We start from the raw sequence: 23243 nt of genomic DNA on the forward strand, positions 1-23243 counted from the left end.
ATACTCACTCAAACTTTCAGTCTGTAAAAATCTCTTTCCAATCATCAGTTTACATAAATGTAATCCAAAACTTTGTCTTGGATGATGGGCGGCGCTGCTACACATTCTTGTACACAATAAACATCCATAATTCCCCCCAAAAATGGCAAAGCACCTGAATCACCTCAACCCCCAGGTGGAGGAAGTTCCCATCTGGAGAAAAAAGTAGCAGTTAAATAAATATAACAGTTTAAGAGACTCTGATACAAAGAAAATACCAAAAACGCACCACATCACTCAAACACTGCTAATTATTTTAATTTTTTGTTTTTTTCTGCTTTCCAAACTTCACCGGTAAAAAACAGCATATTTCATTGCAGTTTAATTAAAACGTAAGGAAAAAAGAAAAATATAGAAAAGCAACTGTAGATGATTTACAAAATATATACATTAAACCTATACATATACATACACACAGACGTATATACAACAATAAAACATCCATTTTTGCAAACAGTGGGGTCCAAAAGTCTAAGTCCACCATTAGAACTGTATGTTTAAATGACAAAAACTACAAAAACTAATACAAAAGTTCTTTCAAAGAGTCATATTAAAATACATTAAGAGCTGGCATAAATCAGAATAATGTAATCCTTAGAGAATTGCATCATACGCTAAAAACTATTTCTATTTTTCTGTATTATTAGGTCTTGTGTGTGATTATTATTGCAATGAGTTAGTGAAACTTGTGAATTTATGAATCTTAAGAGCACCCAAATAATATGGATTCCCAAATTCCACAAAAAAAAAACACAGATTAATAAAGATGTCTCCTTCTTTCTGCATTACTAATAAAATGAAACATTTTGCAGTATTTTGAGAAATAAATTACTAAAAAAAGTTTCTAAAAGTGGACTCAGGCTTCTCGACCCCACTGTCACATCTGTGTGTTCATGTATTTGTATATACTCGATGTATATATTGCACCATCCATCTACATATATAAACAAATCAAGAACAGACTACACACGCTCCTTAGACAACAAAACCGTCCTCACCTCGCAGTCCTCAAGAACTGGCCATGCAAGAGAACCCAAAAGCCTTTTATTTGTATCGAGATGTTCAAAAGAAAACGTAATGCAGGCAGGACAGTTGAGACTTTGCAGGATTTGCTAGCATGGCCAACTGCTGATGAACTTTTTGTCAGCGGTGAAGAAAAAAGGAGAAAGTACTCAAGTACTCACACACGAGCAACAACAACAGAAATAAAGTACCTTTTGGAGGTCCTGACATCAGTAATTCTATATAAATGCCTGAAAGCACAGTGAAATTATGGGATTGGTCAAGGAAGCAGCTCTGTCCTATGCTATGCTAATGGTATCCATGGCAACAACATGCAGATGGATGGACAGCTAAGGGTGTACAGTCAGTTTAGATTTGACTCCGAAAGGGTCCTGATCAAAGGCTTCAGGAGCGACAGCCTCAAATGTTGGACAGTGAGTGTTTGGTTTGCCGCTGTTCAGATCTGAAGCCGATGTTCTTATATACAGTGAATGCTGGGTCTGTGTGTTGAGCAAGGAATAATTTCCAACTTTACTCGTGACATTTATCTAAGGCGGGTGCAATTTTCAAAAAAATCAAGACTCCTGCTGAGAGTGTCCCACTGTTTCCGCTCGCTGCTTTAAAATCAGCTGCTTGTATTTTCCTGCAGGAGAGCAAAGGGGAGCAGAAAAATAAACAGTTCATGAAAGAGGACTTAAACTCTAAATTAACTTCATCACAATTACAAAAACTGCTACAATGGTGGGTTACATCAGGCCGAATGCAAATGAGCAGCTCCTGTCAGCCACTTAAATGGTAGGTTTGGTAATTTTTGACCTAGACCTTAGTTTTGAAACTGGTCCAGAATTGAGCGAGACCGACGCAACCGGCAGCAAAAAAGGCTGCTATGTAACCATTAAGGGTGAGTTCACATCATCAATTAAAGTTCACTAAAAGTGCTTGATTTTCCACTGACGGGGTCACACAGCATCATGGAAACAATCCCTATAGAACTAGTCATTTTTGTTAAACCAGAAAAACTCATAAATCGCTATCGCCAAACCCACCAGACTCCTTTTAAATAAACAGTCATTTTAATTTTAAAGAGCCGCATTTTTTTTTTTTTTTTTTAAATCTATCTGGGTGAATATGTTTTTTTTCCCCAAACAAACCAAAGTTAGTGACTGTTACAACAGTGAAAAGATTAATCAAAAAGATGAATCAAGATGGTTATTGTGAAATTTACTTTGTTTCTGTCCACTTTGAATAAAGTGTGTTTTATAATGATAAAATTAACGTTTAATTTAAATGGAGTTTTGGTGTTAGCTATTTTTAGGTCTGTTTCTGATTTGACAAAAAGGATCTTACTCTTTTACAAAGACGTCAATCTCAGTAGCGTTATAAATTATCATACGTTAAGAGACGCCTTTGCAAATGCATCCCAGATTTGTAGCAGTGTTACCGACTTCAAGCTAATTCCCTTTTTCATGTAGTGTTTACATTATTCTGTACACCCCGTGGATCTCTCCATAGCTCTGTCTATCTACTGTGACCCCACTCATCCTTCAGGCTTTGCCCTCACCATCTTTCTTCACTCTGTCCCTTTCAATCGTTCTTCTTCTGCAGCCTTTAACCACGTCGCATCAGATGATACAGTTCTGGCTGCCGGCTACACATTGTCCGAAAGTTGTCCTTCCCTTCACATCCCTCCGCTCAGTCTGCCCCTGCCTTGTGCTTTTCTCCCCCCGCATATTTATATTACCCCCTTAATAATGCACTCTGCACTCTTCTATGCCTCGTCTTGCTTGTACTCCATTGCTCCTCCGTTTCTGCTGCTGCCAAATCCCATTGGAGCATTAGCTCCATTGTTCCCGTTTCCCTCTCCCGACTCAAAGCTCTTCTCTTCTAGCGGCTTGCCGATCCAGGCGCCGTAACCGTGGCCGCTGAGAGCTCGGAAGAACTGCTGCTTGGCTTGCTGGAAGTGCATGGCCGACATCTTGGCCTGGGCGTAGGAGGGAAGGGAGAGGAGGTCTGTGCGGCCGCACCGCTGGCACAGTGATCGGAACAGACAGAACAGGTTGGATTTGGACACTCTAGATACACTCAGTTTGTTCCTAGAGGGAAGACATGAGAGAGCTGCGTGGTTAGAGTTCATTAAACAACAAAAACACAACAGTTTGTCTGGCAAGCTGGCATGACTCTGACCACACATTGTTTCCTATTTAACTTTATCAACTGCCTGCTGCTCACAGTTTTTAATTAAAAATGCATTAAGCTTGTTGTTACTTGATAGTTTTTGTTGAACACAACAGAGCACTTGAGATTATTCAAAATAAGAAATGCTGCCAAGAGTTCTCTCACCTTGTGTGTGTTTTGTTAAGTGTTTATTGGTAGTTTGCCACAGGACCCCCTAAAAACTTGCGTTCTCTTTGGCACATCTTGTTACTTTTGTTTTGAGTAAAGTAGCAAAAACGGTAACCTTAAAAATTGTTCACTAACCTAATATTTGCCTTAACCCCAAGATTAAACCTTCAGGATGCCCAACTGTAATGTCAAACAGAGATGTTTTTTTTTTAAATTATTTTGTTATTCTCCATTTATGAAGCTACACTTTTTGCCCCTTATGCTGCTTACATGGTTACAACTGCAACAACACTTTCCTCCTTCATTTTGCTTGATTACTGATAAATTGAAGATCACATTATACTGGAAAATGTGTAGTTAGAGTTAAATAGTGCTAAAATATATTGCCAATTACATGGATTAAATAGAGTCAAACACCAAAAAAATACCCAAGAGGGGAGGGGTCTGTATTGTGATATGAATGTAGTATCCAGTTTCCAGGGCTTTTTTGGGGATTGTTTTGGCCTTAAATGCCTGATTTTTCAAAAAAATGTACAATGTATCTTGTGGTTTTGTTTTTGCAAAGAAATTGTGTAAGCAAGTAAAATAGCAAAAATGTTGCTTTTTTGGCATAACTCATTAAAAACTGAAGGCAACTTGTTTCAGTGTTAATAATAACAAAATTGCACTTTTCACGTTATTACGATTCTTTTAGCATGTGCAATAGATCTGATGCAAGAGTTTCTATCCTGGTCATTTGTTTCGTATTTTGTTCACACCTGTCAGACATTCCTCAGGTGTGTCTTGTGCCGAAAAATACTTTTCAAGCCGTGTTGTTTGTATTCCACTTCAGCGCTGCACATTACACAAAACAGTTTACCCGTGCTTTCTTTCAGGACATCATGGAATTGCCTCGCACAGTCTACAACAGTAATTTTTGTTGGTAAATGTGAGACGTTCGTGTTGCACATCACTGCATCTTCACAACCACAAACAAAGACGTGAGTTTGGTGACTTTATGCGTGGGACTGCACTCGGACAAAATTGCAAGGTCAGGAATCCACAATGCGCAGGAACTGGCTAAATTTGTGTTAACTGTTGTGACAACATCCTTTTTTAAACATCCTTTTCCATGCAACTAATTGTGAGACCAAATATACAAATTATAGGAGAACATGAATTGTATATTATGTAAGCTATGTTATTTGTCTGTGTGTATTATTCAGTCGAAATTGCCTGAATGTTTAGAAATAAAACTAGACCATACTTTGCAACCTAGACCAACTTCTCCTTTTTTATTAAAACCAAATTAATTAAGGATTTTTTATCTTTATTTGTTTTGCATTTTCAAAAAGGTGCACGGTTGAGAGCTCGCTAAAATGCGCCCTGCTGCATCCTGCAAAACCACGTCCATCCTGGTGAAATACCATGTTTTAAGAAAGTCCTATTTGCCACTTCTCATATTTCTTATTTATTTGGAGCAGACAGTACTAACACAAACTGGATATTAATAATTGATTGTGATAGCTTAAAACAGTTCCTCTGCGGACAAATTACAGGGATGTCTACTCACAATAATATGGTGTTTATTCCACGACACAGTGATCAATAACTCATAAAGTTGAAAAAACAAATTGCATTCCTGCTAAGCATTTTGGAGGAACACTGAGCAGCTTGTGGGTAAATTGATCTCTGTTTGAGCAAAGAATTGACTTGAATCTGTTGTGGGTTAACACAGTTATTGTTCCCCACGAGAGAAAGACAAAAACAATGAACAGCAGCACGACACTGCTTAAATAACGAATTAAGTGGACAGTAACAAACTAAACAACCCAAAGCTATTAATGAACAACGTGTGTTGCCACCAGTAGTGACAGGAATTTGGCTTCGTTACATACCCGTCCAGTTTGCCTTTGGTCCCATCAAGCACCTCTACGCTGTTCTGGTCTGGAAAGCTCCAGTTCACACTGGACTCCTTGGTCTTGCCTGTGTGCCGCGTGGAGTCGTACACACTCACCCTGCCCACCTACACGCCAACCAGGTGGTCAGGGAGAAGGGAAATGGAGAGAGAGACCATATTTTGTTCAATCAGGCTAATTTAGCCCTTCAGTGTGAGTCAGCAATTCCAAACAGAGCGTGTGAAATTAGTTGTGTAATGCATGTGTCAGTGTGACGGCTGCGTCGATTAGGGGTGATACACTCAACCAATTCCACTAATGCGTAAATGAAAGCCAAGAAAGTGTTCAAAAAAGGGATGAAACAAGGAACAAGCTGAATTATGCTTAACCACCAATTACTGCATTTCACAGGCATCTTGGCCGGCGGTGTGAGAGTGACCTACCTGCTTTTTCTTAATTGATGGATGAGCTAAATTTAAAGAAGACGAGCGATGAAGAAACAGTTGTGCAGGCGTAAATAGAGTGTTGGCAGCTTAATTGATTAATTTTGTGAGAGTGACCTCAATAGTTCTGATTAATCTCCACATACGACATTGCCAAAAACTTGTACGGTTACCTCAGGGTGATTTAGCATGAAGGGAGGAGGGAGACTTTGGGCGAACGCTTCACCATCTCTTGCCAGTCGGCAGCAGACAGCACGTGTGAGGTGCCCGTGGCTGTACAGGTAACCTGATAAAGACACCGACAAAAATTTAAAACAAGACACAACATAAAGGTGGGAATACATCCAACCTCACTGACTTTACAGGCCTTTGCATACCAAATCCATATTTTTTGTGTGCGTCATTTAATAAAAATCACTACGAACAAAGCCTTGCACACTGAGTCTGACGTGTTCATTTGTTCCATCCGTTGCAAAAATTTACAATACGTGGCAAATGTAAAGACACATTTTCTTGCTTGATTCTATCCACCGGATCAACCTTCCTGGCTATTGCAACTCTCTGCCCACGACTTGCATTTGGCACCGTGGCTACCTGAATTATAAAATGATACCGTGTCGCTATAAACTGCACTCTGCTGAAAGCATCATCATTCCCGTTATGCATTTCCTTATAGATAACTTCTTTTTGTTGTGGAAGTTTTGAAGAAAGTAATTGCTTCCATATATTTCCACTTTCTCTTCTTGCTGCCGCCCTGTCCACTTCTGCCCTGTTCCTCATTCTTGTTACAAATGTACTGTATCTGTCCTACAGGTTACCGGCATTTTCTTCATTGATTCTTGGTCAAACAGCTCTTTTGACAGATGCAAAAAAAAATATCACAAAAAAATAAATCAGTTTCAAAAACTTTGATAATGGACAAAGTTTCGAAGTCAGATGCAGACTTGGAAAGAGTTTAGGTGGAAATAAGTTTATTTTCTGCTTCTTAGAAATTGAATCTGGGTACAAATAGTTGTCTTGTTGTCTCAAATTAATTATTTATGGTCTCAGAGTGAGATTTTGAGCTTTTCAAATAATGATTAGTGATTGTGTGCTTTAATTATCCTTTAAACTTGTCAAGAATTCTGCTACAGAAATTCAAGTTTAAATGTGTAGAAATGATCTGTAGTTGTAGAGAATGCCTAAATGAAATATACACACACTCGATACAACCTGATACCTGTATTCACCTAACTGGTCTTGGTTTTAAGAGAAACAAACATTTTGACTCAAAGTAGTGACTTAAATTTGACTAAAACATTCTGAGTTGTCATCAACTAAACTGTGAAGGATATTTATGATTAAAATGGAGTGAAACTAATTAACATTGTCGACTCAAGACTAAGACTAAATCCAAAATAGCTGCCAAAATTAACACTGTAAATGTGATTGACACATTTGGCTGTAATTATTTCTAAACGTGCAACAATTCTGGATGAAAAATGCAGACTTGGTGTGCAAAAGTTTTAACTCACATTAATCAGGGTTTTTGCAGCTTAAGTCAAGGTAGATTTAAGAATTCAAGAGATTTTTTAATTCCACAGAACTGAGTTTAAGACCGATTTTCTATTAATAGAAATTGATGGATTTTATTTTGCCCAAATATTTATAGCAGTATAAAAGATACTTTTGAAAAGAAAAAGTAGGATTATTTATGTCAAATGTTGAAAAAACAACCCTTGTGAAACACATAATATCATCATAAAAGTATGTATTTAGTTTAACAACAGAAATGGGAAATATTTTGAGTTTCTAAATATGCATCCGAGATTCTACTATTTGGATTCTTGTCACTGAGTTTAAGAAAAGGAATTTATTAAATCATTCAACAAAAATGAAAATAGTAAAATGAAAAATGTAAATAGATGTTACTAATTATTTTAATATTTTATAATGCAACACCAAAAAAAAAAAGATTAATTAAATCTTACTTCCAACATCTGAGCATTTTTAATTATTCATTTAAGTCAATGTAGTTAATTTAGGTCAATTTGACAGCAATTAATGCCTTATTTTTAGATAACTGATTTCAATGCCTTATAAGACTTCTGAAGGGTCTACAGGAACCCTGATGAGTATTTGTTATCATTATACCCTGCAAAAGTATGTTTTACCAAGCGTGATAGACTTCAGGTAGATGGGATTCAGGAAATGAGTGAGCAGCGCCCCCTGCAGACCCAAAACGTTCCAGCGTAGGATTTTATCACTGCAGCTCATGGTTCGCAGCCTCTCCCCGTGCTGGATGCCATCCCAGGTGGGCACAATTGCACTTGACTCCACTGGGATGGTGCCCTCACCTGGCACAAACAACACACAGACAAAGGTCACAGGTCTTGCTTTCAAACCAGCGAGTGGAATCATTTGCCAACATGCACTGCGCTGATATTTATGAAGACAGATTAATGTCCATCTCATTCCTCACCGTTCTCCACTTTAGTGCGGAGCTTCCCCTGCTTCGCGTTCTCAAACAGAGGCTGATGACCCTCAACTTCATCCCCTGATTCACTGCACGACTTGTCAAACAGAGCACCGTCCCCACAAGGTGCCGTGCTGTGCATGTGAGAGAAAGAGGTAATGTATTGATATGACACACGGACAAAAAGAAGAAGAGGAGGACCACTTTGATCCACACATGAAACATTGATGCATCTGAGTGGTGGACACGACAGGACTGAAAGAAGAGAACACGGAGGGGAGGTGAACGAAGAGTAAGAAAACACCTGACACTCCCACCTGATGTAGAGGTGAAAGGTGATGTCAGATTTGATTTGCAGTTTGTTTCTCTCCGCTGGCTCAAATATACTGTCTTCTGTGCCTTCGTAGTGCTTGATCAGCTCCATATACAGAAACCTGAGAAGAAAGGAGACAGGGAGCGAGACTTGCAGGCTGGGTCTTGGAGAAGAGTGTGTTAAGAAAAACTGATAACGAACAAGATCTGTTTCTACCGAAGAAATCCTCTTCTGGAGATGATTTCAGCGTGGCAATCATTAACAGTATCCCCTTTAAGGCTCAGTTCCTCCCCTTTAACACAGCGATTTCCTGACAGGAAAAAAGACACACAAGAGAGACACATTCAATGTCAAAGTACACGACAATGTAACGCCTCTTGGTTCTGCAGTGACCCAGTTCTGTTATAGCTTTCCGACAGTGCATGCCTCTGAGCACAAAAACCATAAAACTTCCTCAAATCATGGAAAAAAATATAGTGACAATGGAATTTTAATGTGCACATTTTCTTATACTCCCTGTTGTTACCACCTCCCCTTGCTTCATATGTTATATGCTTAAGTTAATGGAAATACCAGTTCCCAGGCTGACAACAGTCCCCAGGCCCTCCCCTCTCCTCATGACGATGGTGGCCAGAATCTTGCGTCCCAGGAGGCTGTGCTGGATCCGTGTGGTCAGGGCGTTGAACCGCTGGTGACTCAACATCGCTATCTGGTCGTGCAAAGTGCTGCCACTCACTGGGAGCTAGATAGAAAGAGATGTATACAGAACAGTGGACTAGTTAATATTTGATATGTGAAATTAATTTGACTGTGCAACACAATGATACATCTCAGAATAACTCCCACAGTAAATTATCAAGGTTTGTGTATGTTTAATGATTATATGGATTCCACACACGTGCAATGTATAAAATGACTTTATCTTGAACATTGAGTATAAACTGTCACATTGTTTAAGATAAGATAAGATAAGTTAATCCTTTATTAGTCCCACAGTGGGGAAATTTCCAACATTGCAGCAGCAAAGGGATAGCAAAATAGCAAGATAACTGCAAAATAAACTATATTAATAAATAAGTACAAAAACGTGCAGGATGAAGATGAAGGAAATAAGCACAGAGGACGACATAAACAAACAATATATACAGTATTTACAACGCCGAGAAACTCAACAGTTAAATAAAGAATGTTCACAGTTGCATGGGTTTTTATAAGCCACTGGCATTTGGGTTCTCTTGCTCTCTCCTACAACAACACTTACATTTTTTATTAAATGTACTTTATTAAATGTAATGTATTCAACTTTATTTGACAGTAGCTACTTATTTAACTTTATTATACTTCATTTAGCTTGTTTGTAGTTCATTGATTTTTTTTTATATTTAAGTGGTTAACAATAGTTTAAAGGACATTTATAAATACTGCAATATAGCCTTAAATATTGTGAGAATATTTTAAAGCCATATTGCCCAGCCCTAGCTGCTACAAAGCTAAAGCCTCCTAGTGAAGAGAACTGATTCAGTGACTGTGAAGTGCACGGAGTTAATAGACTCTGGGTGTAGATTACTTAACATTTGTTATGTTTTAACTGAGGTCACGTTATTCTGAGGTCCTGATCCAACAGATCGCATTTTAGCAGCCCGGGGCAGCCTTTTGTAATGGTTTTCAATGAGAATGAAGCGTCTTGCTTACTGTTTTTGTGTTGCTGTGTGAATTGGGTTTTTTTTGCTTTTTATACCTCACATTTTTGTAGTCGCGCCCTAATTGCCTCATCTTGGAAAAAGTTTCAACTCCAAGTGGAAAAAGCGTCATTGGCGGTTTTTCTCATTTTCCAATCGGATGAATTGTGAGGTGGACAACATGGTACGTGTGAAACCAATGTTAACTCACTTTCAACGTTGCCCTCGGCAGCCTGCAAGTCATATTTCTAATTACCAACCGCGATTAGGTCCCATGATTGACAGCAGATTGTCAAACTGTTCCTGAATCATCCTAAAATAAGTCTTGAACTGACCATCATCCAGGCGATGTTCCTGGACCAGCTGGTGCTTCTCCCTGTGATTTCTCCTCTTTCTGAGGGTCACATGCAGCCACATGGATCTCTGTTTCCCTTTGAATAATGCACTATTTGGGAACAGCCTCTAAACCTCAATCAGAGCCAGATAATGCAAATTTTAAGGTGCACATCTGTAAGTTAACCTCACAGCAAAAGATCACTTAAGACAAGGATGGGTGATTATGTGGTTGCCTAGCAACAATATATAAAAGCAAACTGCAAAAATGCTCTGTTTGATGGAGCCAGGCTTCAACAACAAACCAGACAGCCTGAGAAACATGCTGTCTGTTCAGGGCCTAAGTGTGCAAATGTTGTTATTTTTTAGTGAAACAGATTTGCTCCACTGAGGAGGTGAGTCAGTTGCGTTGTGTCCTGCCTGATTCCCCTGTTGATCCATACAAGGTTTACGTTTTATGGTAGAAAGCGTGAACCACTGAAAAGTACCTCAGCTGGGATGAGCTCTCCAGTGCGGGCCGCCCTCTCTGCCTCTCCAATCAGAACCCGCAGAGCAGCATCTGCTGCCTCCTGTTTTCCTTGCTTCTTGTTTGACGCACACACTGGAGGGAACCAGCGCCCGCCAAGCTTGGCCTGGTAGGTGAACCTGAGCAGGGGCAAAGAGAAAGGTAATCGGAGGAGGATCAACAGGGTTTTCTTACTCACTTTGAGAACAAAGGATTCAATGGAAACATTTGGGGAAAGAAACAAAAATAACCATTTAAGCATTTTCCTCAGAATGTCATGTGTTGCTTCAACAACAGAGAACCTGAGAAATTAGGCAAAAAAGGCCTTCATTATTGTCTTAAAAAATGTTTATACACAGGAATCCTATAGCTCAAGGCAAGTCATATTTGAGACTTTTTAAACACTTTTTTTAATGTCACTATGAATATAATTTAAGAGAAAAATTTCAGTGGATTCTCTGCGCTGAGCGTCCAATTCGGAAACATAATGACTTTTGTTGGTTTCTCTAACATGATCTGCGATTTTACACACATCAGAAACAAAACAATTCATAAAATTCAACTTTTCATGCTATGCTAATGATTTTTTTCTGAAGTACACAAAGAACATATATTTCCAAGCTGAAGGTAACCTGGACAGCAAGAGATTTTTTTTATCCAGTGTGGTAATTTTGTATTTATGTGCATTACTGCAGTTCACACGTACTTTGGTTCATGCGGAGGCCCCGACTGCCCCACCAGTCTGATCTCAGCGGCAAAGCCGCGGGCTCTGGCGTACTCCAGCAGACCTGACACTGCGTTGTTGTTCAGGTGGTTAATGAGGTCCCCAACACCTGCCTCGTGTGCTGCTCGCAACTCATCTGCAGTCAGAGGCGGCAAAGAGGGACAAGTAGTCCCAGAAGTGCTGCCATTGCTATCACTAGAAGAGCCCAGGGGCAACTGAGGCTGGAAAAAAGAGCAAGGGAGTAGGAGAGAAAAAAAAGATGTGAATGATATTGAGCAGAACAATGGGACAGAGGAAACAAAATGATTTATTTCAGCCTGATTGATCTGCTCTTCTTTGAAAATGCATCACACTCATTCAGGGCTCCTACCGTTTACAGTGAGTGGAATTTAAAATTTTTTAAGATTTTTCAATGCAAAACAAACAAAAAAAAAAGACCTGACACCAAATACTTAAGGTTAAGGAGAATTTCTGCCCAAATATTTACTTTAAAATAAAACACAACTTTTAGGTTACAGCAATGCAAATGGTATTCTGTGAATTTTTCTTTTTTTTAAGTTACCTTTTATTTTTAGATCTAACAATTCAATATCAGAAAAAAATATTCATAAAATCATACCTTTTATTTCTTAGCACTTTTAATACTCATGAAAAATTAATTCAAGACCAATTAAAACCTTGTTTTTTGATTGATAAATTCAATGCCTTTTCCAACTTTTCAAGGATATGCAGGGACCCTGCTCATTTTGGGGATATGAAAAGCCCTTCTCTTTCCTCCAAAATAAACAAGTTACTCTCTGCCTCCGACTCCTCACCTTGTTGAGCTGTAGTCTCCCGTCAGCCATTAACTCTTTGACGGCCTCCTCTGCTGCCAGCTGGCGGGCTGCCTTCTTGCTCGGAGCAGAGGCCTCTGCGAACAAGCTCTCTCCAACCTTCACCCGGTACATGAACCTGATCACAGGGCAGAGATGTTTTAGAAAGGTGGAAAGGGAAAGATTTTTTTTTTCTGGTTTTGCAACTCAGATCACACTTTGAGTTACTTTTCCAGCCTTCTGATTTCTAACATGTAGATGAGAAGATAAAACACAGTAGAGCCTCTGGTGTACCAGTGATTAGGACAGATGCACTCAGCATATTTAGAAAATGACTTAAGAACACAAAAGTTTTTATTGTATCAACCAGCCGGTTGCCTGAAGGGGTGCATCATAAACAGAAAGAGAGGCAAAGAGTGAATGGACAGAGGCAGCATTGTGTCTTTGTCAGATGACTACATTACAGAGGACAGATTGAACAGAAATAGCTGATCAACAGCCTCCCCAAGGAGAAACTTGCAGTGTGGGGGAGATCAACATCCAAAAGCATAGATTCAGAGAGACGAGAAGGAGCCAGTACCTTGGGTCATGTGGTGGGCCTGCCTGCCCAGTGATGATGAATTCGATGGGGTTCCCGCTGCGCTGGCTGTACTCCATCAGGACAGAGACCGGATTCTTCCCACCAGGCAGAGAGCGGGACAGCGGCTGGCGAGGTCCCTCCACTGTCCCCATCCCTTCCACACTACTAGACCCAAAAATCCCACCTGTGCCTTCAGTTGAACCCTGGTAGACAAAAAAAAATATTTCAATTTAAGCTGCTTTTTACGACTGTAGTTTTGTATAAATTATCCACTTATTTATTCAAACTGCGAAAAAATCACAACAAAATGTTGGCCTCCTACTCTGATACTCTGATCTAAAATAATATTATTTGCAGATATTGAATTAAATTAAATTTGCAGGTAATAAAATATGCTGAGAACTACACATAAATTATATCAATATAAAAGTCAATTCCAATATTATAAAAAGTCAAAGACCTTCTGAATCAGACTTTGTTATACACCAGACCTAAACGGTTCCTTTATACTCCCATATATAACTTACTGTGTGCAAATTTTGAAAATACATATGAAACAAACAAACACTAGACTAGTTTTACTAGTTTTGTTGATAACATTTTTTAAAAAAGAAAAAAGGGGAGGATTTGGTAAGTATACACTTCCTCCTACTCCTATTCGGGAATGAAATACTTATGTTGTTTACTGAATATATCTGATGGTTATTCTGGTGGTGTTTTTCTTACTTAAATTTAATTCTAGTCTTAAGCCTGACCAATCTTATGTGTTAAAAGCACATTAGGCTGTCTTTAGATGGCTAATGGGTAGCTTATTTCCACGCCTTCAAACAAAAACTTACGCTGGAGTCTGACATCAGATCCATCGGTTGGTCCACATTGGCAGTGTTTCCCTCGTCTCCCGTGCTCGACCCTCCCTGCATCTCCCCGATGAGAATGCGCAGAGTGGCCGCAGCGGCGTCCTTTTTTGCAACCTTCTTACTGGAAGCTTCTGCTACAGGAAACAGCCTCCCGTTGAGCATCACCTGCATACGAAATCTGACAGAGAGAAAATAAACGTGAGACACGGTCAATACATGAATAAATGAGCAGCTACAATTTTCAAAGACTTCTGTGTTGCATTACAAGCAGTATAATTTTCATCCTTAATTGGCAGCATCATATGTCTTCATTAAGGCAAATTTATTTCTCACAGAGTCTGAATCAATAGGTTTGTCTCAAGGTGCTTTACAGAAGGTAACAACCATGTGGATTGAAAAATAAAAATGATGCGTATCATATAATGAAACAGACAGAAATTCAACAGCCCAAGTCTGTAAACTTGTTACATTTACGGATGCACTGATCCAACTTTTTCTTTCCTGATACCTCAACTAAGACCATCTGCTGATACAAATTACTGCTCTCTTTTCCCCAAATTTAGAGTGTACATTAAACTAACTTCTTATCAAGTTTTTTGTCCCCAATCTGACACATTTGATACCTGCATAAGTACCTGCAGATACCAAGTCGCAATCCAGCACTCCAGCACTTCCTACATAATACAACAGCACAATACTCACTTAAAGTGCATTAAAGGTATTGAAATCCAGTGTACATGCTTGACAATCTAATAGCTCCATGAAGAGAAAAAAAATCTCTGAATCCAAGCAATTCCTTAATGGGTTCTTTTAAGAAAATGATAAAGAATAAAGTAAACCTTCTCTGTAATCTTTTTGGCCTTGTTGCTGTCTCAATTTTTTATCTCCCTTTAATTAAGAGTTTTCTCCAGTTGCTTTGATGGAGCCTGAGTTACCTGAATCTGAGTGTTTAATTTCGTCCTCTGTACATCCTTTGTAGATCACATTCAGAAATTGGTCTTATTGGCTTTTTGCTCATGGGGCTTTTGTTACAATAATAACAATACAATAATAAAATAAAAAGTCTCATACTGAGTTTTGCTGTCGTGTATATGTGTTGCATAATTTGTTAATTGCTTCGGTATTCAGATATTCATTGTTGCTTTTTTGCAGAGGACGAACACCATTTCAGTGTTTGCGAGAAATACATCTTATATCTCTCCCCCAAGCGGCCAACCGAAACATTGATTATTGCTGTTGATCAGTGCCGAAGCTCTGAAGTCCAGAAAATGGTATTTAGGACAGTACCGACAATACCGACCTTTAAAAATCAGTCTGGGACATCCCTACACTGTACTTACTTGGTCAGTTTAAAAGAGATTTCTGAAGCACTAAAAGCACAGTTTGTACCTCATCATGCCTTAACGAAGGTTTCCATTATAAGGACATTGACAACCACAATGTATTTAATGTGGACTAATCAATACCTGATCCAGGTTGTAAAGTCAGTACTGACCCTGCATTCCCAGCTCGGTCTCAACATTACAGCATGATTACACAGACAATGACCACAGATTCTTTCACTTTACTCAATTAAAACTTTACAGTAACAAACAGAGTAGATTATTGACTAACCTTGGGTCGTGAGAGGGTCCCGACTGGTCGAGGAGCAGGAACTCACAGTTCTGGCCCAGATACTGGGCGTACTCCATGAGGCCGCTGACGGGGTTCTTCAGCCTCACCTCCTGTAATTTGGCCCACAGGTTCTGGGGCGGTGGTGCAGCCAGTGACACAGCTACAGTCCCCACCGAGTTGGCTTTCTCTGCTGCCAGTTTCCCAGCATCTGTTTCTCTGCGAATGGCGTTGAGAAATTCTGGGATGTCGTCAGTGGCCCACTCTCCTTCGTTGTTTTCATCGTCTTTGCATGTAGTAAGGAAGGGGGGCTGGAGTGAGGACTGGGCCTTGAAAGAGAAAAGCGGGGGTAAAAGTGTTAATAAAATCAGGGTAGACCTCATCAGCAGGTAACCTTAGCTGAAAACATCTAGTATAAAGACAATATTTTAGCAAGAATCCAACTTTTTCACTCAAATTCTTAACACCAATATCGACATCAGTTTTCTTGCACTGTGTTCAGATGCCTTTTGCAAGCATTTCAACATTGGGAAACCTGAGAAAATTGGTTAGATTTCTTTTGAAAACATGGAGAAAAAAAAATAATGAGTAACATTGATTAGTAAAAGGTCCAAGGAAATGATCTGAAATAACCCTGAAAATTAGCTGGGGGATAATATTATAAATTGTCAATACACAATAGAAAATTGTTCAGAAAACCATAAACAATTAAAATTATACTTAAGAAAGAAAAAAAAAACATATATATACACACTTTTCTCAGGTAATTTTCTTATAACACTAATACTTTCTTTATAATTCAGGAGAAATTTCTTATCAAATTGCTCATTGCCATTTTCACAACTCTGAAATAAATCAAGCCAATTTGCTCAAGTTTGAAAGGGTTAAAGAGTAGTTTAAACATAAGGCTACTGCCTGACCTGTTAGCTTAGCATAAACACTAAAAATAAAAATCTTGAACTATTCCTATAATCTTAGCAATAGGTGTGCTGAATTATTCTGTGGGAAATATTTTGATTGCTGAGAATGTTTTTGCTCGTTGTCGAACTATCCAGGTCAACCAAATTCCATTGTTATTTCAAGTTATGTTATGAAATGTAATTCACCTTTAGATGAATAAATCTTAGCTCTTAAATTTTGCTATTGTGGAAAATAGTCATTCTTTATCCATATGAATGTATTCGCCTCAAAATAATAAACTAAATTAAATAAAAATTAAAATTAAATTAAAAAAATACAAAGCACAGAAATCTTACTTACCGATTCACTGCGACTTTGCTCTGGCATCCAACCCTCTGGGAGCGGCAGTGGCTCGAGGCCTGGTATTGGTGGAAGCGGAGATGACGGCATGAAGTTGGATGCTCCTCCCTGCTCACCTCTACTGGGTTCCTCCCCCATCCACTCCCCCTCAACGCGGGGGCTCTTTGCAGCTTTAAGGCTCCTTTCCATCCTCTCTTTGCGGTGGGTGGAGAGCTCCCACGTCGGAGGGTTAACTTCACCATTCTTAATGACGTCACCCTGCTTCTCCATCGCGTAGAGGGTGGGGTTGACCTGCTTGGCACTCCTAAGTCCCAGATTTTTGGCTATGACGAGAGCAGTAGCCTCCCCTGTCGCGAGGAGGTACTGCAGAACTAGCTCCTTCTGTTCTGCCATTATGGGAAGCGCAAGTTCTGGATCAGGGGAGCTGGTAGCGCTGGGGTCTCGTCTCTCCTGATACTGACTTTTTGCTGGTGACGGGGAATCTTCCGAGTCAGACGACTCTGAAGAGGAGCAGTAAGAAGAACTGGATTCTGCGTCAGAGTCCTCTTCTTTGGCTTGTCCCCTGTTTTCAGCTGTTTCTGTTTTTAGCTCAACCTTGGCTTCAGGTTCTGAAGTGTGTCCTCCTGGGCTGACACACAGATGGGAAGGTGGACTTTGTGCTGAGGAGTTTTGATCTTCCTCGCCTCTGAGAGCTTCTCTGTAAAGACTCCACACGGGAGGGAGGAGTCCTTGCTTGGAGGCTTTCTGCAAGCGTTCCAACAAGTAGAGAGCCTGGTTGACGATCTTTTTGGGCAGATGCAGCTTTTTGCCCAACAATCTTGCAGAGATACTCTCACTTGGCTTCAACGTACCTAAAGCTCTGTAAACTTGATCCTGGATCTCAGGAGTGAGAGTGATGTTAACTTTAACCGTTGATTTTGTGGAGGCTTTGGATGCAGAGTGTCTGTCAAACCTTTCTCCTCCTCTGTTGGGCCTGTCTCGATAAAGGGACAAATTCTGAAATTTATTACACACAGAGTTCGTCTGACCACGCCATTGATTGTTGGAGTATTGGTTGTGGCCTGTGCCTTGGTGTGGATTCAGGTGTCGAGGGCCTGGGGCACCTCGCGGGGCTCCTGGGTATACAAAACCCAGCTCCTGACTGTACCCCCCTCTACCCCTTGGACTGTTGTTGGGGTGCGAGTATCTACTGTAGCCTGGTTTGGGCTGGTATGAGGAACCAGGCAACCTGTCGGGTACCACTCCCCCTCCACGTAGACTGGTTCTGAACTGTGGCGCCTCGGAGCTCAGTCCTCTCAGAAACTCGGCCTGTTGGTACTGAAAGGAATTGGGAGCAGGACTAGGGCTGTAGTCCCGACTATGTGAGCTGTTCAAAGCCTCTAATTTGGGGCCGGTTATATTGTGCTTTGATAATGGTGGAGCAGAGGGGATGACTGGAGGAGCTGGAGGCCGCTGTATAGGCACTACGGGACGGGGAGAACTGTTGTAGTAACCCGAATACGGGGTCAGCTGTGGGCCACCTCTAGGGTAGAAAGAGGCCGCGCCAGGTCTGAAGTAATTCTCTTCGGCCTGGAAATCAGGTGGTGGATGCCTGTAGTAGTGTTCTTTATAAGGCCCTCCTCTACCTCTGCTCATAGCGCAGGGGTGGGGCGTAAAGGGGGCCGGTGCAGCTTGATGTGCAGCTTCTGTATGAGTGTACGTCCTCTAGCACAAAGCAGACCCTGGTGAAATGTCAGGCCAGGTCAAGTGCACACTGGGAGTGCCTGAAATTCAAACAAAGGACAATGTCAGGGGAATATTAATGAGGAGACATAAATAACAGTTAAGATAGTTGAACGGTGTGAAAATGAGCAGCAGCATGGAGGACAAGAGAAACTGTCATTCCAGCAAAAAACACAAGTTTGGACCCTGCTGGCAAATCTCCAACCTGCTAAAGCGCCCTTGGATAAGTCAGTGAATCTGTACCAGCTTCAAGGACACACTTTTAACATGATCCTAAACTCTTGCCATCTTGAAATGCAGTACAAAATATACAGTGGCAAATGAATTTCTGGGTATTATGAAAAAAAATGAAGATTATGTGCAGAGAATAAGCTCTTATGTACACCAGCGCTGTTGATGTTGCTCTGTATATCATCAGATTATACCGTAGCCTGTCTACAAGGATACTGCAGGGTGACATACTGTCTCTCCCAGTCACACTGAAACTTAATCCCAAGGTAAAAGGATGGTGATTAATAATTCAGACCTTCTTGTGACTATTCTGTTTTATTTCTGGCCTTACAAATTATTGCTGGATCTGGATCCATCGCGGAGAGGAAAAGTGAGACACTGATGCAGACAAAAAGGACAGCTCCAAGGGCACAAGAACGTAAAGCGCTGCCTGTCAGTGAAGAGCTGTGGACAGAAAAGCATGCAGTTGCTAACTGACAGTCCTGACTATCAAGATGAGGATTTGCAGAGCTGGTTTTATTCCACCCCCCTTAAAAAAAATAAAATAAAAACACACATGAAAACATTCAATTAGTAGAAATATAGATCCTGAACTGCATAATCCAGAATTCCAATATCCTTCTTTAGTAAAACAAACATCGATTCAGCCTCAAGTGTCATATCTGACAACACTCAATAATGTCTATATCAGTGAGACTGACAACAAGGAGACACCCAATACTGAGTCAGGTTTCATCCCCTCTGGCCCAGTCAGCAGCACTGGTCTGTCACATAGAGCTGACCAGGCCTGAACGCCGCCACATTAATAGAGAACACCACAGTGTTGGTTCATCACAGTAATAGGGGCCGACAGGGCCGGCAGCCCAGGGGCCAAACGGGGCTGGAGCTGACTCATCTTGACCCTGATGCAAGGCAACAGTTGACAGCCAAAATAACAACTCTGTGTTTTTTAGAAGCCACTGTCATTATGCTCCTCTCCGCTTCGAGCCTGAGGAGAAGCACGGGCAAGACAACCCATATGACGACTGATGAATCAACTCTTTTGCACACTTCATGCTGTTATGTCAAGACACAACTCAGTACCACTGATGCACAGTCTGGTCTTCAGTGTGACCCTTTCCTCCATTCCTGAGACCTCCGTGTCAACTTCGCAGTGCAGAAATGAAACATGCTACAGATTTGTTGCAAATACAGTACTGTGCAAAGTCTAAACCACCATGTATTTGTTATTTTAGCAAAGTTGTAACGAGCAGATATATATTTATATCTCAGCCTCTTTATTAGGATACAAAAGAATACAGAGAACGCGTACAACACCAAAAAAATTAAGAAGAAAATAGCATCTTCAGACTGAAATCAATATTTAGTTTGAAACATGGAATCATACAACGATAACAAAAGGGAGCTCAAACAATCAATATTGAGCTTTGAACATGCCTTGAATGCAACCTGATGTAATACACCAGAAAATGATATTGTCAATCTCATATTGTCTGCCCAAGACTGTTCAAGACATGCTAGGCAGAAACAGAGGTCACACTAAGCACTTGCAACTTTTGCCTGTTGAAATTGTTCTATTCTGAAATATCTGCGTTTTTAACACTCTATGCATATTTCCTCTATGTTGTGGTTGTATTTTAATTAAGAGACTTCTCAGAATTAAATAACTATGATCATTATAACTTTTCTAAAAACAAGAAAGTTTAAGGTATCCTAAGACTTTTGCACAGTACTGCATCTGGACATGTGCAGGCAACACACCACATGTATTGCTACTACAAGGCCGCCGGAGGCTGTATTGCAGTTCTCACCAACAGTAGATGAAATGACAGAAGCAGCGATGAAAAAAGAAGAGTTTTAACGTTGCTGATCCTGTAGCCTCTTGATCAGATAACTAGAAAATTACAAGTATAACGACTCTGAATGCACAAAGCAATGCGCAAAGCAGGCGAGAAACCGGTTGTAGATGTTATTGTAATCTGTGAAACTGCAAAAATGTTTCTTTCCAGCGCGCAGGGTCTTCCGTTTTGGATGAGCGATGTCTTCTCTGGAGGCTCCACAAATGAAAACAGCAGTAATGTCGCTCGTTTATAAATGCTGTGATAATGCGTTGCTAACTTTTGCACAACTAAAGTTGAGGGAAAATCCACTGCGTTTCAGTAAAAGGAAACAGAGACTAAAAGACACATATTAAGTTTCGATTTCATTTCTGTGGATAAGTTAGGTTTCTATTGTCGATCACGTGACCAACAGAGACACACCGAGGGCGGACACACAGACTGGTGCACAGACAGACACGTGTCTCTAAAGTATAATACGTTAATAAAAGTAGAGCTATTCTGTGATTCATGCTTGAAGAGGTCACTCTGCGGTCCGCCTCAAACAATCAATGTGTTATTGTAGAGCTACAAGGACATCCTCTCTTGGATGCATGCAGTGAGCTCTACAGTACACAGAGGAGACATGACATGCTCAGATCAGATTCTCACATTAAAAATAAAACGGAGGGGAGAGAATGGTGGAGACTGGGAGTAATGTAATACATTTTGGGAGATACAAATATCGCTGGAAAACGCTGAGATCTTGTTACGAGATTGTGATAGAAGGGTGAAAACAGCGTAAGAGTACTATAAGGTGAAGGTCACTATCAAAAACAAGAGTAACACAGGCACATGTTGTGCCTAAAAAGAATAACATAGTAACATTGTTGTATTCATTCATCCGGTTAAACCCAGAAAGCAGTAAGACTTTCACTCATGGAAAGATATGACTCCACCAAAGTCAAACTAACTAAAAAATACCAAAGCATGAAAACAATAGAAACTATTTAAAGTTGTTTAAATTATACTCGTTTGTTCTGTATTATTTTGTCTTTTTTGTTTTAGACTTAGACACGTTTATTTATCCCACTTGTGGGAAATTAACTTGTCACAGCAGCCGTGTGTAAAGAAAAACTATATAAAAATATCAATATATACAAAATATAAAATATAAAATATACAAGAGTGCAAAAATAGGCATGTATCAAAGAAGAAGAAAAAATGTACAGGTTTTAAATACAAAAGTCAAAGATATACCAGAAAAAAAATCAAAGATATACAGATTAAACAAGATGCAGGTAAGAATGTGGGAGAATGTGTTTATCTGTATAACAATTAAAATTTGTCTAAGTAAATTTTCTGAATTGAACATGGTACAATAAAGTTTTTAGAAAAGTATCTGTAAATGGCCCAAACTCTGCAAATATTAGCACATTTAATAATAAATCAGTTAATAAATTTAAATAAATTTAGTGTGCGTTTCAGTTCTAGTACACATGTACAAAAACTCTTGATACATAGTAAATATTCCTAAAACTATTTGGCCATTTAGCGTCGTATAAAAACTGCTGTCACACAGTTTCACAGGAAGTTTCAGTTTAACACAAAAGTAAACAAAACAAAACGACAGAAACTCATCGACAACGTCTCCTGAACATAACCTTCCTCATACAAGTTACATCTAGCTATTTAAAGCCGTGAATACATTTATTATCGGGATTTGTGCGCCTCAAAATAAATGTATACACTATAACCCATTTTAAAAAAGCCTAATATCATTTTAGGACGTTAAATGTCCAGGTCAATGTTTGTTGACCGTTGCTTTTGCTCTCGTTGTACACTTTGAAGCTCAAACTTTAACAGCTACAGGTTATACGTGTTGCTTTAATTTTTTTTTTCCTAAAACCACAGAGACGCGAGTGTTCAGACTTTTACCTCTCTGGATGTGTTGCGGTAAAGCCGTTAAAGATGTTCAGCAGCGGGCATCGGCAGCTAACTGAACATCGGTCCTCCTCCAGCTAACGTTAGCTCGCCTGCTAGCTGCTCACTGGCAGCGGTGCACCGCACTGGCACTGCACCATTTCAGACTGCCGCCTGCAGCACAGCCGCTTTACTGCCCGCTAACGCGAAACACTCACACTACACTCCGCACAAGCTATATGGATTATTTAAAGAAGCTTAATGGCGTAAGCTGTTTACCTTGACTCGCAGTGTTTCGCCTCAGCGGCTCTTGTTGGTGTGTTTTTAATGCGGTGATACAAACAATCAAAGAAAGAACTGGTGCGCCAAGAAGTGACGTTTATCCATTGCGACCGACGTAACCGGTTGTGTGTCGCATGTGGGTGACTCAGGCGTATGGGCAAGGTTCGACTATTTTTCGCATGTGTCCTTTGCACGCCTTTCGCATCTCGGGTTGGATATCTTGACAGAGAAACATGCACTATTTTTTTTTTTAATTTCATAGTGATACTGCTGTAGTGTGTGTGTGTGTGTGTGTGTGTGTGTGTGTGTGTGTGTGTGTGTGTGTTAAATAGTACATGCAGTGAATACAAACATTCAACACTCAATATAAATATTTACAAATGCAAATAATTTCTCACAGCATGCTAAAATAATAATAACAATGAAAAGCAATAA

The 23243-nt window shown here is 40.0% G+C and overlaps 1 protein-coding gene across 4 annotated transcripts; it reads right to left on the reverse strand.

Annotated features, from left to right (window-relative positions):
• Positions 1–281: 281 nt before the first annotated feature.
• On the reverse strand, positions 282–22941 carry adar (adenosine deaminase RNA specific). Of its 4 annotated transcripts, none has more exons than XM_088084489.1 (16): positions 22806–22941; positions 16834–18596; positions 15577–15896; positions 13945–14140; positions 13106–13308; positions 12529–12664; positions 11696–11934; positions 10973–11129; positions 9046–9214; positions 8689–8782; positions 8477–8593; positions 8166–8293; positions 7858–8040; positions 5878–5990; positions 5262–5389; positions 282–3134 (listed from the first exon to the last, which is right to left on the reverse strand). In XM_088084489.1, exons 2-16 carry the CDS (start codon positions 18466–18468, stop codon positions 2810–2812), a joined length of 4143 nt encoding a protein of 1380 aa, XP_087940615.1. In that variant the 5' UTR covers positions 18469–18596; positions 22806–22941; the 3' UTR covers positions 282–2809. The 4 variants fall into 4 exon arrangements, with proteins under 4 accessions (XP_087940615.1, XP_042345443.1, XP_042345445.1 ...); XM_042489509.2 differs by having other exon boundaries at positions 15577–15902; XM_042489511.2 differs by lacking the exon at positions 22806–22941 and adding an exon at positions 22542–22750 and having other exon boundaries at positions 15577–15902.
• Between the last annotated feature and the right edge of the window lie 302 nt (positions 22942–23243).

The sequence above is a fragment of the Plectropomus leopardus genome, chromosome 11, assembly GCF_026936395.1.
Source record: "Plectropomus leopardus strain MGB_pleo_1.0 chromosome 11, ASM2693639v1, whole genome shotgun sequence".
In the NCBI taxonomy this organism is placed as follows: domain Eukaryota; kingdom Metazoa; phylum Chordata; class Actinopteri; order Perciformes; family Serranidae; genus Plectropomus; species Plectropomus leopardus.

Excerpts from the sequence above, each read along its gene's own strand:
- adar (XM_042489509.2), bottom strand. The coding sequence starts at position 18,468 with ATGAGCAGAGGTAGAGGAGGGCCTTATAAAGAACACTACTACAGGCAT. Across the intron at positions 14,141-15,576 it reads GGACCCTCTCACGACCCAAG|ATTTCGTATGCAGGTGATGC; the intron begins GTTAGTCAATAA and ends TCTCTCTGTCAG. Across the intron at positions 5,991-7,857 it reads CCTGAAGTCTATCACGCTTG|GTTACCTGTACAGCCACGGG; the intron begins GTAAAACATACT and ends TGTCTTTATCAG.